Below are 17256 nucleotides of genomic sequence, written 5' to 3' on the forward strand. Positions count from 1 at the left end.
CTAGAGCACGATCTCCATTTGAGCCTCTTGTTGATGCGAGGGGACGATTCCGTTGTAGGGATTCATGCAACCAGCCTTCTCGGAGCGAAAACTTCGCCAGGTGAAAACGCAGACAGCGACAGTAATGCATATTAGGAGGAAGGCTGCTATCTGGATTGCTATCTGCTCTCCACTCGTCAATATGGGAGGTTGTGGCCCTGTAAAAGAGAATCAAGTGAACGGATGTGACTTGTGCATTGATACTATGGCAACGAAACAACGGGTTCTACAAATCCCACGATTTTGATCACTATCTTTGCCTCAGTAGCACTTCAGATCTTTCGTGCAATCATAATCAAGCTACAATCCTGGCTCAGGTGCACTGAAGACTCCTGTTGAGGGCGTAGATGTTGAGTGGATGAATGAATGCGACATCTAGACACGCACTCAGAAGCGCTGAACCTGAGGAGACCCATAGCCGAATGTCTGTCGAAGGTGTGACCGTTAACGAATGGAACAATAAACCAAAAACCTCCTCTTCAAAGTTTCCTTGGATGGATACGTAGTCCAATTGGACGAAGACAGGCGGAAGAAGAACAGGACTCCGAACGGACTCGACAACCTTCTAAAATGGTCGAATTCGGACGCTAATAATCACCACATCAGACGTAAAACACTTTCGTTTCAGGTTGAAAGTTGGCCTATGAACGATTAAGCGGCTCTCTTGGATGGACAGGCTGTTGAAAGCCTGAAACAGAACACGAACTCAAGGGGCGTCCAGAACGCGTCTTCATGAGGTTAAAGGTACGTGTTACTACGGCTTCTATGCCGCCGGCACGCATGCGCATACCGATGAGGGGAGAGGAGCGGCGGGGAGGGGTGGCTACGGGCCAGTGTTGGAGAAATGACAGGACGCGCGGATCATGTGAGGTGGTAGAGGATGCAAGCATGGAGGGGGAAGAAAAGGAACGAGAAGGTGGAGAGGCACCCAGCGGGAGCAAAATTGGCGTATTTTCCAGCTGTGCATGACGCACACTCCAGTCGAGACGGGTTTAAACACGCTTGCTTACGAGGACAATGGATGGCCTGATTCACTTTATCATCGCACCCGCTTTCATCAAAACAACCTCCGTGCTTGTAGGGTGTGCTTCTTTATGCAGCCCAGGCACATCGGTCAGTAAAACCGCTGTCATTGGCACAATACTCACTCCGGAGCCTCAATTTGAGCCTTCCCGACTGAAATGCGGATTTTTAAGGCAAGTCATACAGAAGTGATGGAATTTGATCAAATAAGTGCGCATTAAATTATTTAATGGGCTGGAACCGTCTTAAAGTGACACCACTACACTAGATTTTACAACCCACAAACAATGTCCATCAAATTGTACGGCAAACCGGCTTTTTAACAGCCTTTGCAACCACGAAATCCAGGCAACCGTCAAACACTTTTAATGATGGCGCTACGGCAACATCTGAATCTTTAATTAGCTGTTGCACATGGTATCAATTGACTTCTGGAACAAATGACGTGTCCATGCTTGAAGAGTCCCCTTAGGTCTAAATGATTTCACAGATATCAGCGCAGGAGCAATACCATCAGAGGGTTACAAAAGGGGTTAATGCAGTGCAAAAGGCATCGTGCAGTGGAGGCAGTTACAGACCAATCCTTCCTGCTGACTCAGAGCCCATAAATAAGGCTACAGATGATCGTAAACAATTCGGAAACCCCAGTGATTACGCAGCACAGCGTAACTACGATCAAAGAGGGCGATAAACAATAACCTACCATCACAGAGCACATAGGTGCATGCAGCTGTAGAGTTGCCATTATAGAAGTTATCCGAGCACCAATATCTGCCAGTACTGGGTACACGATCCGGTTGGTCCGTTGAACAGTAAACAATATTCAGACCAATCAGCGATAGTCTCAGATCAACAGGTACCGAGAACTCGGGTTCCCAATTCAGAGGTTGTGACTGTCCATTTGAATCATAAGTACAGGTTATTAACGCTCGACTCTTGGCTGAGCTTAACCCCTCAGGGCAATGGCGAGTCTCTACGTGAGTCACTTTAGATGAGGGATGCTTCCTAGGCAGTGTCTACAAAGTAATATAAAGCAGCGATAATTATTAAACTTCCCCACAAATAATGAAAAGGTACTGGGAGAAGTACGAAACCAAGTATCATATACTGCAAAGCGGTGGAAAATATAAGGTCATCAAACTAATTATCAGACATGTCCAGAGATTCAAATGGCGAACAAAAATCTATTGGCTAACCCAAAGCCATACATTGTTAAACTATAGAAAATCTACTAAGAATAATGCTAGCGTGCTTAATACGAGCTGTCGTGAACGAAAAGTAAATTAAAAAGCCCAAATCTATCTTTTGTACAACAAAACTCGCCTAGGCCGAATTTTGGTTAAAAATGCTATCCATCAAAAGGGATGGAGAAGTGCTTACGCTGTTAACGAAACTCCACATTAGATGCCGAGTTTCAGAAGCACATCGGGAGGAACATTCAAAAACAAAGCCTTTTATGCCACGAGATCGGCCACGAATTAGGTCTAATGGATCAGAGCGTGATCCTGTACCCAGCTCAAATTCGCCGCCGGATTTTGATTCGGAAGTTGAGCTTGAGGCTGACTGCATAGCGCTTACAACGGGAAGTTCAATGAAAGGAGGGCTCAAAATTTGAGGGACTGCAAAACAAACAAACAAAAAGCCAATACTGGGACTGTATAAGCGTCCTAGGCCTCAAGTGTGCATTCAATAAATGGACGAACATTCATTAATAAATATATTACCATTTACGACAATATCCACAGACGCCGTTTGACTCCCATGGGAGCATGACCATATACCACGAGTCGCATACGTCACGGGATTCAATATCCATTCAACACTTGTTTCATTCTCGAAACATTGTATTGGGGTCTTTATTTGTCTATAACTCAGGCACTTTTCTCCAACATCCGAGCCATTTCTTTTCCAGACAATGTTAAATCTGCTTTCGTAGTGATGCTGGCAGATGAGGTGCAGACGCGACCCGTTCTGAGGAAATCGGGAAGGTAAAGCGACCAGAGAAATCCTATCTGCTTGCCCGATGTCGAGGAACCCGAGCACAACCGCCGCAACCAGAAACAACGGCATCTCAAAAAGTGAACTCGCCTTCGGTTGTTTAATCGAGCATTGATTTATAGGAATAAACAAAAGTCGGCGTGACCATGAATATCTGCCTTAATGTCGAGAAATATAATATTAAAAGCCAATAATTATATAATTTAGGTAAACTGTTTTGTTAGAACACATCAAGACTAATTTACAATATATCAAGTTGCTTTAGTGACATTTGCAAATAACTTTTCGTTTTCTAAACATAGCCCTATAAATTAGTTGAAACAGCAAATAGGCTATTTTTGTTAATACGCCTAATCTTTTGCGTAGAAACAAGAGTTAATTAAATACTTAACTGACTTATGTACGATTTCGTTCATTTGATTTTCGAAACGTCCTCTTCTTTTGTCCCCGGTAGCAACTTTAACTAACAACATTACCCTATAAAAAGTGAAATCGGTGAAAACTTACTTTTGCCAATACGTAATAGGTTCAGGGTTGACCTCCACTACCTCTGCCTTCGCAATGCTGGAAGGTGAATTTTCAACTTCTGCTGTTTATGTGTTTTAAGATTGTGTAGTCAAAAATCCAACAATACAATGCACCATTAATTGATTCTTCATGCTGCTGAACAGATTCTTGATCCCAAAGTCACAAGTTCCGTTTGGCGACTCCTTGTTATCTGGAGCTTTGTCCTGCATAGGTACTGTATTGGAAAAATGGGCTACGTGCTGGCCATCACGCATGACATGCGTGAGAACACTGGCCTAAAAGCCGAGTCCTGTAACAAATGTGTGATATAGGATTTCGCGTTTAATCCTCCTTTCTAGTTTCTTCTCACTTAAGTACACCCCAGCCAGCACCTATCTGGGCTCTCCTCAGCCAGTGGAGAAGTGGGGAGGTGTTGCATGTTTATTTGATTGACGTCTTTTGGAGCTTGGGGCTAATGACATGCTCCAAAGGTCAGGTCTTCGGAAAAGGTACAGTAGCAAAGCCCTATGTGGCCCGTCACCAAAGCCGAGAGTTAAATATCCAGCACATTACATAAGAAATCTGGTGCCCTCAAAGGCAGTGCTTACACTATTACATCAGCGCTGTCTGACTGTTTTCCATCGAGTGTTTAGTTATACATCTCATGAAAAAAAAGGCATTCAGAGGAATAATGCAAACAGTGCCGTTTAGATGGCACGTATTTTGGCGAGTTAACTAAAGTTTCATCTGCACTTGTGGAGGGTGTTGTTAAAACTCTAAAGGCAAAATGACTTTGGTGCTAAAATCTTATTAGTATAAGTAAGTGAATCAGTGGATGTTAACGGGCGTGACAAGTCCTTCAGCTAAATAAGTCCGCTGCAACTAATTGGCTGTGCTCTATTTGAAAGATAAGGATGTCGAGTTCCACCACACACTTCCAACGTTACGGATTTAATTCAGAATTAAGTGGAACAGGACCTGCCATTTTAATGTTCGCTGTCCTCCAACTCCGGCGCGGTCATCAAAGCGGCCAAGGTCACGACCACGCAATCTGTAATGCCTACCTGTCTGTAAATGTGTCAACGGTGTTTAATCACAAAAAATGCGCACAATAACGAACTCTTAAGCTATGCAGCGATTGAGGGCAGTGCAAGACCTTAAAGCAGACCAAAGCCGAGACGCTTTACTGGGAACCTGCAAGCTTAGATTTTGCGTAGTTTTTTTGGCACCGGCGCACAAATGAAGGCAATGGGGAATGGATGAAAAAACAATCGGGTGTGATTTTGCTCTGACTAATCAGCACAATTAGTTGAAAGAGAATCAAATATGTTAGACATTTCCCGTGAAATTGCCTGTTAATACGTCTTGGCCTTCCCAACCTTTCGCCTATGTGAAACCGCAAAACTCATCCAACAATTTATCTGTTGGTATTTTTTCCAAAGTCTCGGCTTTCTTCTCTCATTTCATAAGCGGGCGATGTATTTCTTTGTTCTATCCTAATAAATGCTACAAATAATTGCAATTACCTTAGTAATCGTTTGATCACCACTTACTAGACCTGTCTGATTGCCCTAGAGATAGTTATTTACCTCATTCTGCTGTTACTCTTTCATTAATTGACATCCTTCTCTTTTGAACTGTCTTAGTTAACTAAGAGGCAAACATTCTCGTTAATGGGATGAAAATTAGTCACTTGGAACAGGAAGCCGATTTGAAGCAATTGTTGGGGGTATTTTAAAACTAAAAGAATACAGACATAATCTTCAGTCCATGTTCGGTTGATTCTTTACAAGTCGTTCAAGCTTGCGATTCGATCCTCCAAAGACTTACCATTGCTGAGCAGCAGAGTTCTCCGCTTTCCTGCGGGCAGACTTGTTTGGAGTTCATACACTGAAGGAAATGAAGGTTCTGGATTTTCGACTTTCGCCTCCCCCTCCTCCCCCTTCTTTTGAGTCACTGTACTGCTTCGGTAAGTTTTCACCACAACCACGTCACCTTCCGACTTGGACTTTTGTAAGTGTTTCGACTTCTTTTTAGGTAACGAGGACTCAGCCCGATGGACGTCTTCACTTCTATGTACATTTCTGGTCGTTTCATTCTCCACCACTCCACTAGTTGGACGATTCGCGGACCCCTTGACGTCTGAAGAGCTTCGACGCCTCCTTTGGTCTTGGGGCGTCCTTTTCTTTTTCTCATTATTCCTACTTTCATCCATATTAGTTTCGTGAAGAGGCATCACTGATTCAGAATGATGTTTGCTTGAAGTTTTTTCCTTAACTTCTTCCCTTTCCTTTGGTTGGGATGGGTGATCGTTCTCCGAATGCTTTTTGAATTTCAAGCGTTGCTTATTTTCTATTTCTTTTGTGCTTTTTGGCTAAAAAGAGGAAAGAGTTCACTTTGTAGTCCTTACACATGTTGAAGCCACTTGTAATGAGTGTTTTCTGCTTTTTTAAACCTGTTTCAACTAGCAGGAGGTTGTTGACCCCATAGTCGGATGGTCACCTAGGAGGAAACAAATCGGGGCCTGACCATGTATCACCATGCCTTCTGCAGCAGGCAACTTTAAATTGGAGCTCTAACAACTTTAAACGGCTTGTTGATGTCTCCTACACTTCCGTGACCACGGCATAGAGCACCGTGCAATCTTGAGTCTGGCGGAGTGACGTATTTGTGGGTTAGTAATTTCCCCTGTGATGAAAGCATCTAAACATCTGCCGGCAGTAGAACAAAAGGATGCTTACATCAAAGATTTAGGACATTTGGCACTTGAAACGTTGAATTCCTATAACCTTCCTGCTTTGTTTAATCCAAGAATTTAAGACGGATTTTTTCAATAAGAAAAGACAATGAAGAACTGATTTATGGGCATTTTAGTTACTTTATTTGTACCTAACCTGGTGTTTCGGTACTATGGTGCGATACCGTGCGACGTGGCGGAAATTCGTTGTAAGCGAGGACTGCATATAAAGGATGCTCACCAATATGCTTTTTAGTTACATCTTGACAATAAAACAGACCTAAGACTAATAGAAACTTATAGTATCTGCCTTACTGATGATAAGCTAGGGCGATTTTCGAGTTGAAGCTTACATTTCATGAACTCCTAGAACGTTCACCTAGATGAGCGGATGTAAATTCGTCCTCGGATCTAGTATTCAACTTTGCAGCCGCATTAGAGAAAAATTTCCAAACAAACGCAAAATAATTTACTAGATAATAAGGTTAACATATAGATTTTTTTCGGATGCTGTGAGTTATGGAATTGAGAATATGTGGAACTCATTAATCAAATAATGTTCCCCATCTTCAATCGAGATATCCCTCAAAGACCTTAAGCTGTTGCTCTCGCTCTAAAACCCTTCTTCAGAACGGCAATGTGATAGGTGTTTCCTAATTAGAGCAATCTCTCCACATCTAACAGCGCATCCTACCAAGCGCAACTAGATGTAAGCGAGCTACAGAGAGGCGCTTGATCATATCTGCGTTTGTGTGTGTGTGTGTGAATTTGTGTGTTCCAAGTTCGCTGAGAAGGAAACAACTCAACCAATGAAGGGTATTGGTGTAAAAAACTATGCTTCGTCCACAATTCCACAAGCAGAAAAGGCTTCTCATGTTCTACAACGAATTCCGCAATATCGTGGGAATGATAGGTGCATAAAAATAAAACTCAAAACCGGAGCAGTGATACTTGAGTGCGTGAGCTCTCAGGCCCTCGTTGACAAAGATGTGCCGATGATGAATCATAACTACACTTTGTTCGTTCCTTGACAAGTGATAGGTGACCAGTTGCTTGCAGTATAAAGACAAGACGATGGCAATTTAATAATGCAGCACCGCAAAAGTTTTCAGGCTCGTGTTTTATTAAAAAGCATATGAGAGGCGTTGAGCTCCTTGCGTCTTATAGGACCTATAAATTTGATGAGAGCACTACAGCTTGTCGGTAGCGTCAAAAATCTCGGCGATATGTTTGCGATTCTTTAAAGAATATGCTTTGAAGAAAAAAAACAAGTTAAAAAACCTTACTGATGGTACTAAAATGTTGAAACGCCATTAATAAATTCACCACATCGTAGACATATGGGAATTTTTCTTTTCGACAGCTATCTAGGAGCATTTAAGGGTTGCACTACTTCTTATACTACCAAATACTTGTGTTAAAGTGCACCTCGAAAAAAGGTAACCAGACATGTCTTAAAGCAAGGTGGCATTTGCATTTAAAAATTTCGAAAGGCCAGTGTGGAATGAGAGAACTAGAAATCTTTTAATAAAGGCGAAATATATAACATACCATATCTTCATGGTCACCAGCGGTGTTAGACGCCTTTAAAGCCACTAAATAAAAGTTTGTAACATTGTCATACATATGACCGCCAGGTGTCTCTAATTATCAACTGTAAAAAGGAGTGACGTGGACCTTAAAATAGTCAATAACTTCGATTCCATGAGTGATACACAGCCAGTGTGCGAATAAAAATTTTACAAATAAATAAAATAAGAAAGGAATGGATACAATTTCAAGCCACAATTTAGGGTGGCCAAAAAACGTGCAACGACTATTAGTGCGCCCTAAAAAGTAGCTACATATTTGATGTGTGGTTGGGAAGAAATGTCATAATAAAGAACGGAAACGCACTGTGTCTGGTATTTTCATTGACCTTGCCTACGTCGTCGCTACACGGCCTGCGAGTTACCAAGGTCATGTAGCGATCTGCCTTTTGGATTGCTTGGCAAATTTGATCATGTGAAACGTTTTCTAGAAACAATGTGCAGGTTTTCATTGAAATGGTGTTAACGACTATGCAATGAAAAAAATATGACCGAAAAACGTATTCTAAGATGCAAAGAAATAGTAAAGATATAGAAAGGTAATTCAAAAGCAATTTATTGGTTAAAAACAAAGAGGAGCACGTAGAAATCTTACCGCATGGGATGCCATTAATTTTTACCATTATGGTATTAAGCCCTACGCCAGCCCTTGCAGCTGGTGTGTTTTCGTAAACGCCTGTTATATAGGTTAAATTGCCACATGTCGTGATCTTGAATCCCCACCGGTCTGAATTCCGGTCCCTGCGAAGCTCGTACCTACCCAGGTCACCACCCATTTTTTGTAAAGGCGGGTAGCCAGACGAGTGACCTTATTTTTGCTTCTTGTTGGCTTAAACAAAGGTGTCAGGTGTTTTTCTAGTTGTTCACACGTCTTTTTAAATGGCGCACATCTAAGCTTTTGAACAGTGAGATCAAAAAAAAGAAGGATTTGGGAAATAAAAGTATGCCTAATGGAGATATTTGCGTATGTTTTAGGAGATCTTGACATTGGTCTCTACAGGCGAACACCACCTGTTTAGCATGCAATGCGCCGCATTAGCTACAGATTACAAATTTCCCTATGTTTGCTGTCTTTTGACGAAGTTGGTGATAAAGCAGTGAATGGTGGTGTTTTCTTACTACCACATACTGCTATAGAATATTGCAAATTAGTTAAACATCTATGAGCATCAAGTTAGGTAGAACACATCTGCAAAACCACTCTGCAAACTACAAAAATTTTTCACCATTCACAATCCTATAGCATTTTTGAACGCTGACTATCAGCAGAATTTTCGGAAAATATCTAAAAATTTTCAATCAACAGTTTAGAATGTCCGGTACAAACGTAAAGGATTGTGAAAAATCACTAAACCGTTAGGAAGTTTGAACTGAATTGCGCATTTGCTTGCGTTTTACTTAGTATTGTTTCGATTTTTGCTGTTTTTTTTAGAATTTCTTTTCACAGTCATGATGAAAAGTTTCAAGAACCATAGTGGTGGAATTATTTGTTTCGACGATGCATAATGCTGTGGAATTCTTAAGAATAAAGAATAACAGTAGTGACTTCATTTAAAAACCTGCTGCAGTACGGCTACCATTGACTTTCCAAATCGCTAACCTAAAGACGTTTTGACAGTCTTTTAGCGCTTCCCATAGGCTTAACCGCCTAGCGAAAGTGGGCTGGCGGCGTCCCAATTACCGCGTTACTGATTCGTCGAGTGAAAACAAAGGTCATGGGTTGCTAACGTAGCACCCCAAGTCTTCCATGAAGACGATAAAATACGTAATTCTCGGGCAGAATTCATATATTTGCCCATATATTCAACATACAGAAGGCATTAGGGCTACTGGCATGGCCCGGAGGCCTGCCCATCCGGAAGTATATAATTGTAATACGATGGTGGTTTATCTCTCGGTATTAATGAGGCGCCACTTTTGGACTTTTGAATTAGCCCTCTTGTACCTCGCTGGGTGGGCTGGCCTTCGGACCATGCCAGTAGCCCAGACACCTTCCCTGGGCCGAACACACATATTCTGCCCGAGTACTGTGTCTTCCTTTGTCTTCACGGAAGTCTCGGGACGCTACACAGTGGCCAAGTGGACATTTACCAAGACCGATAGTTAAGCAACCAACGTTTATAGCCTCAATATCATTGTTCTCAACATTTTTAAATGGAAATAATGAACTTACTACAGTGCTGGCATGACCTATACTTCTGCAAATATGATGGGGGACTTTTTGAATTTGGTCCCAAATCAAAATTTATGCTCTAATGTCTCATAGTAAATAACAAGAATAAACTTGATTAAAACAGCAAAGAACGTTCTAATATTTTAAGGGAATGCATAAAGTTACGCTGCTTAGTGCAAATTACTGTAATGTAAGGCATCGCAACTCAGTCTATTAAAATATGTAAATATCAGATTGCTTTAATTTGCTAAACCTACTTCATTTTAACTTTCCCTTTTTACCTTCACGATGAGCCGTTTGATTTTTGAAAATCTGGTGGCTGGGATTGAGGCGCATTACCTTGCGAAGCCATAGCTCGCACATTGGCTAAAAACTTTGACAAAAAGCGGGACTAAAAACCTCTTTTTAGCTGCCGCAGGACTTGACACCTCTGCCGAACACGCCCCTGGAAGGGCCCCCACTACCGCAATTTGGTGTGTGAAGGATAGACTCACTTATGCTCCAAGCATTGATTGTTACATTTTCCTACTAACACTAAACTGTTTTGTTTAAAACAGGCTGCAGTCATCTGAAAAAATAGAAGTGCAGCAATAATGGGGAGAGCTGGGCTTTGTTTGCTCGATTTTAAAGAATATGGTCGGGGGAGTGGGGTTTCGGAGGTGTCTTAGTGCTTTTGTGGCGATTATTGCCATAAATTGAATGGCGCTGCAATGGTCTCCTAGTGTGGTCCAGATCAACGTCGCCTTCTCATTATTTCACTTACTTTTGTTATCCTTAAATCTCCTGCTTAAGTGAACTTTTTATTAATTAATAACTTTGCGTGGTGGTCTCATTTTTCCTGCTTTGTCACTCCGACCCATAAAGCTGTTATGGTTCATTTCCAAGACAATTATAAAAACTTAAGAAAATGTTTGAGCTTTATACTTGAATATCACTGATATGTAATTCAAAAGTTAACAGATGGTTGTCCAATTTGGTCATTTTGACGCTGCGGTGGGAGCGCTTTAAGGTAGCATTGTGCACCGCTGCTTGGCATCTCTCCAGACCTAATTGTTCCTACCAGCGTGGAAAAGTCCTCAAAACTAGAGTACTAAAGGGTTGAGCAGCAGTGGACATGAGTGAAGATGCCATGATTGAAGGATGGCGATTGGGACGAGGGGACTGGTGGATCCGCGTGGCTAAGTATGCTATAGCCGCCCGTGTAATACCTAAACAAATTTAACAATACATAAAAAATATTGGTAGATTTGATTACGAAATGTTCTTAGACTTTCTTTGCTCTGGTTAAACACAGCAAACCCAAGATTTAAAGGGGAATTCGCATTTTTTTCCCCCTGCATGGCCTTCCATCCATGCTAGTAGCCTTCCAACTGGCCTTTACGTACCCCGACTCAAAACGCAGGACAAATAACTGCGTCGACTTTTCCATGCCCCCTTTATTGGCTCATTATTTTTCTTTTTTCCGTAACCTATGCAAAAAGCTCTCAATGGCATGGTGTTTCCAGCCGACTTATGAACTGTATAAGGCTGTCTTAGCCGTAGGCGCATTGAGAGTTAGGTCCAGCCCCCAACAATTACACGTTACTGGAAGTCTTTCGTAATTCTCCCTCTCTCTCTCTCTCTCTCAACAGATTCAAGCCATGCAATCTGTAATTACTTGCACAAGTATGGACAAAATTGCACCGCACACGCCCAAACCTTTGGAATTGTAGAGGGTTCCGACGCCAGCGCCCTTTAAGGTCTTTTCTTATAAGATAAATAATTTTCTACAAAAAACATTCGCTCGCAATTGTGCAATTAAGTCGCAAGAAAATGAAATATTAAAAATTGCGTAAAAGAAGGAAGGTTGCAAAAAATGAATGAAAATTTTTGTGTTTGAGGTGATTTTATTATAGTATGAGTCATCGGGAGAAAAAATGGGACTTAAGCCTAATTGAAAAAGTTGAAGAGATCGGCATAATGAGTGGCTTCGACTGAAAATAGAAGGTTCACTGGTCTGGGATCATAAAGGCTACCTTAAATTTTCATCCACTTTATTCTCCATTGGTAAAGCAGGTTTTCCATTGTTTTTAAGAAAATTCGCTTCTGAAGAGCACTGTAGGGCCTCGAGTCTTTCTGAAGGCAAAAGAAGATATACTACTCGGACAGCTGGGTTCGGAGCTACTGGGATGGTCCGGAGGCCAGCCCACCCTACGAGGCTACGATGGTGGAGCAGCCCATGTGACCTCTTTGCCGAAATACCCAGAGGTAAACAAACAACCAACGTACCAAATAGTCCACTCCGCGTTTAAGCGTCGTCTCCGGTGCTCTATTCGGCCGACCTGCAGCGTCAGCCATCACAACGTAGTCGGTGCTTCTGGCAGAAATATCCACGAGCCAACCGCGTCAGGCATTGCATTTCCATGCAACTGAGGGGATACTCGACCGCAAAACCACTGATCCTCCTTGACTATTCAACTGGATCCGGAGCCACGTCCTGCTTGCAAACGGGATTTGGTGACGGGAGAGAGTGCTGGCCATCAAATATGTCCGACGTTGGTTGGGGGCACGCTGGTCTAAATGTAGAGTCAAATAACGAAGGACGTGGTTCAGCAAACTTCTGTGGCGGTAGAGTTCCACGTCTATTCTTCCTTACTACTCTGTTTTCACTTTAGAGCTGCCCAGCCATATGCCTCTCCGCGTTCCATCTGGACAGTAGAGAGGTGGAGGAGGTAGTGCGAGTGTACTTGATTGACACCTTTATACAGGTGTCGCAGACAGCTCCGAATGGAGGTTTTGAGGTAATTTACGGCTAGCCGTTTCATTTGTTAACAGCAGTCCTGCAGACCACAAACAGGGGCAGTTGCCGAGGGTGGACGTCACTTTCAGCCCTTCTGTCAGGGGACGTCACTGATTCTCCCATTTGCAGCATTCGCTCTTCTGCCCTCATGTTGGGATTTACCTCCCAGCAGCTGAAATCAGAAAAGATGTCCTCTAAGATAGGATTCGCCTTCCGCCGACACTAATATGGCTCCCGAGACTCCCCTTAAGACGAATGGAGTCATAATACTGGTTTGAACTCATGACATACAGCGGAGCTTGGGGCTACTAACATGGTTCAAGGGCCAGCCCACCCGGCGGAGCGCGTAAGTGGCCCTCAATTCGTTTACATATGCCCTAAGGATGCAAAGACGTGCTTCTTACGTCTAATCACCTTCTGATAGTTGGTTTCACTAGTTCCTGTCGCTGACGAATTTAGTAAATTTAAAATATTCTTGGTTTATGATTTGATTACTTAGTTTGAGAGTTGGACATCACCTCTCTAAGCAGTCGCCTAGGTGGTGTAAGTCTTGGCACCACATAAGAACAATAAGGCATCAGAATTGTGCTGGCCAGCTTTTCTTCCCGACGGAGGAGAGAAAAAAGGGATTCCATGACCTCTTCTCCGTCATGTTAAAGAGTATTGGCCTCTGGAATAAAATAATTTACTTTGAGTGTGTTTATTCTTTCTCGATCGATTTTCACTGTGGACGTCCAATTCTTCCCAAGGAAGAGCTGATCTTGAAAATGTTTGCGTTAGGAGTACTTATGCTATTGTTTAACTATTTTCTGGTAAACTTCAACATGGAACAATTCAGAAGTAGGGCAGAACCAGCCTAGAACCGTCTACGGGAATTTTAAAATTGTATATGCCCGTTGAAATAGTCTTGCGTCGAGAACAGAGACACTTGGATGTTCTAAGCGTGGAATGTTCCATCTTGAGAATCGCCATTGCAGCAGTAGTAATACCTTGTGGACTACACCCGCATATCTCGTTGCGGCAAACCCATTTACCTCTCGAATGGATGAGTGTTCCATCACCTCATTGTTCAGCATTTGAAGTCTACGGACTTGAGTTTCATGCCGTCGTGCTGGCAAAATTGTTCTCTCCACTCAACGGCCCCAAACATGACATGTGTATCGACACAACTTATAGCCCATAGAACGCCTACAACAGCATCCCTCACTCTCCCAGTTTAGTGAACCCAAAACCCCCTTTGATTTGAACATCCACGTGACTAAATTGACTGCCTTGGACGTGTTTTTCTTTCACCTGTTTACAAGCACTCCCTTATGCAGCTTAGTTCTGCCAAGTTTGGGGTGTCACTTTGCACCCTCCTCTAGTTTCCAGTAACAGCATTCCTGGCCGACTTACCTCCTTTGGGTTCGTCGCTGCGAGCTCCTCGTTGAGGGTGGGGGAGTAATTCATCCTCTTAAGAAGTAGTTACTACACTTAGCCATTCATATCTCTTACACCAAGTTGGTTGTACAACCACTAACATCCACAATTAATCTCTTCTCAACTTATGAAAACTTATTTGAGGCAGAAGCTTTGAGAGCGAATGTGCCCTGTGGCCATGTTTGGTCATCTGGTCAAGAGGTCAAGCCAATCCCCATTCTACTCGCCTCGTACGCAAAAGTTTGGTTAGTACAACAGCCAATGATTTTATTTAAGGGTCGTATCGAAGGTAAAACAACTCATGGGATGGCGGTGTTTTAAAATATCGGCCGACAATCCAAGTCCCCAGGCTCACACCAGATGATGTTTTTTTCGTCGTCTGCAGAACCTCATTACCCAGTGCCATCGCCTTCGTACCCAAAATCTCAAAGCAGGAATGTAGTAGAAGAGATAGTAGGGAATGAGGGCGGGATGAATGAGTTGAATCCAAACGCCAACCTTCTGGGTTAAGCCGTTTATCGGGTAGTGAGTCAAGCCAATGGCACTGACAAACTGGTAGGTCGTGTCGTAGGAGAAGGAGATGAAATAGGACACAAACATGGGCACTATGCACATGGTTGAGGTAGACCAGCCTTTTACTTCAGTGTAGGCTTTCAGTTCTTCCTCTGGGGTGTTGCAAAAACTTAGGGCATTCAAGGTGTCCATGAACTTTTCATGAGGTGTATTTTTAACATACTTAACGACGCAGAAACAGGTGGTGAATAGGACTATGCTGTTTACCAGCAGAACTTGAATGAAGAAGATGTAGACTTGTGCGTAGGCAAGTTGAAGGTAGGAGAGATACGTCAGTTGCTCACTGCAGTAGCACTCATCTCCATCATAGACTATCGTGAATGCTTGAGGTACGGTTATTAACGTGCTATAGAGGACCAGGCCCGCTATGTAGACAAGGTCAATGTTCCGGCTAGACGCAAAGGAGAGTTGGAGATTGGAGACGATCTGCATTGCACGATTTGTGCACAAGTAGACCTGTGCATGCGCCCCAATTATGGCGAAGATCCAGAAGGCGAAACGACTGGTCCACAGTGCGCATAAGAAGAGGTTGAATCCGTAGCTGCCGGTGCGTATTGAATAGGGGTAGATGTCGCCAATTAAATTAATAATCAGTTGTAGGACGGAGCATATGGCCAGGGTTCGAAGCATCAGCAGACTAGTTCGGGTTTTGCCATCCAGTCTACAGAGCAGTACGGCTACCAAGAGACCCGGAACCAGGCCTACAAATTCGGTTACAAAGATGACAATGTCTAAAGCGTCTTTGTCGTCGGTGACGTTCACGCAGAGCCAGAAGCTCTCCGAGAGGTCATTAACCGACATGGTGCTTTTTTGAAGTAAACAGAGGAGTTGCGGAAGTGGTGCGGCTACCTAACAGCACGCCCATTGGTCCACCCCAGAAGTGGGCGTGGGAGCTTAAAAGTTTGACAATTTAATGAGCCCATGTGGGGACCGATGCAAATTCCAGATCCCCCTTGACAACAAAATTGTAGTCCCATTAAGTTGCGCACTTTTTTAAGAACATTTTTTTTGTTTTAATAAAATCAAGGAATGACTTAAAATGACCAAATTTTTCTCATTATGCGCATTAAGTAGTACATAGATATTCCCCTTCGTGATGAAGGAAGCTTGATTTGCCTTTAATAGTCAAAAATGAAGTTACATTTTCATTTTGAAATGTACTTTAACCCACTGTCACCGCTCAATTATGATTGATATTTATAGTACTTATGTCCACTTAGTAGCAATCAAAACACGGAGGAGATTAAAATAATTCCTCCAATAAGTAGTAAAGAAATTCAAAACTCGGTCTTATTCATGGTACTGTTACTGTGACAATAATTAGAAAATTAAGCAAAAGATCATTGCGAAATGACATTTTGTTCACACTTAAGTTTTACTACTGCGTCACATATGTGTGACGATCGTGTTTGTTAACCGCTATCTACTAATCACACATACGTGATTTGAATTGCAAAAGAAGATCAAAGCTATGCAAACTAATGCAAAAACTAAAAAGACAAAGTACAAAGACCATAGTGGTTGATTTTTTTGTCTGAGATCGTTACTATAAGCCTACTTTAACAAAATAGTTTTTTTAAAAAAGAAGGTCCTGAAAAAGAAATCCAGTAGTTAAAAAGGTGGTATAGTTAGAACAAAAAGGAAAATTAGGCTTATAAAACCACAACGATGCGGTTATCTGCATGCATTTAGCGAAGGTTCCCCCCAAAGATGCTACAAGCATGTCGTTCGAGGAGGCGCACGACCAAAACCAAGCTGCAATATACAGAAGAAAATGCCAACTTTAAGGACCCATGAGAACAACTAAACAGCATCTTATTCGTTTGATAGCATAAGTAATGTCATGTGAAGGTATGCAACTCCAGGAAAACCGTCAAGTGGAATTTCAAGTGAAGGGAACCTTCAAGTGAGTTGTGAACGTCAACAACACTGATTTACACTTACTTTCAAGAATGAAGAGCCCAGATTAATATGAGCCTCGAAAAAGGCTTCTTTAGTTATTTTAAGCAGTAAGAAAACCCGATGGAAAGTAGGATTTATGCACGTAATCTCGGTAATATGAAGATTTGAAATCTGACAGCCATCAATGGACAACGACTTCAGAGCAGAAGTCCCACGTGCATGGATGGACGCAGAGAGTAGAGCATGAACATTGTTTGGTGAAGGCTGTGCCATTCGCTCGGTTGACACAATTAAGCGGTCATAGTAACCGAATGTACATCCACTTACACGTGATTCCCCTTAAAAAGGGGAAAAAACGTACAAATGCAGTGTAGTGGAAGGCGCAAGCGGCCTCAGTAAAAATTAAAAGTGTTGAAGTTAATCTAGGCTCATATGAGAGGTTCACCTAGTGCCTGTAACCTATTGTTCTTGAGCTGACAACTTATGTATTCTCAATCGGCATATCCACACACCTCTG

General features: G+C 42.5%; 2 protein-coding genes across 2 annotated transcripts; both read right to left on the reverse strand. All coding sequences in view use genetic code 11, as the record gives it.

Moving 5' to 3' along the window:
- EGR_08550 (hypothetical protein) lies at nucleotides 1–10634 on the reverse strand (the record flags this gene model as incomplete). The annotated part of the gene is made up of 6 exons (XM_024497799.1): nucleotides 1–197; nucleotides 1766–2078; nucleotides 3702–3802; nucleotides 5398–5941; nucleotides 9839–10091; nucleotides 10561–10634. The coding sequence occupies 6 exons, from the start codon at nucleotides 10632–10634 to the stop codon at nucleotides 1–3; spliced, it is 1482 nt and encodes a 493-aa protein (XP_024347780.1).
- Nucleotides 10635–14615: 3981 nt separating this feature from the next.
- Nucleotides 14616–15638, reverse strand: EGR_08551 (hypothetical protein; the record flags this gene model as incomplete). Its single annotated transcript, XM_024497800.1, has 1 exon — nucleotides 14616–15638. One exon carries the CDS (start codon nucleotides 15636–15638, stop codon nucleotides 14616–14618), a length of 1023 nt encoding a protein of 340 aa, XP_024347781.1.
- Nucleotides 15639–17256: the final 1618 nt, after the last annotated feature.

Source organism: Echinococcus granulosus (genome assembly GCF_000524195.1).
Source record: "Echinococcus granulosus chromosome Unknown EG_S00110, whole genome shotgun sequence".
Classification (NCBI taxonomy): domain Eukaryota; kingdom Metazoa; phylum Platyhelminthes; class Cestoda; order Cyclophyllidea; family Taeniidae; genus Echinococcus; species Echinococcus granulosus.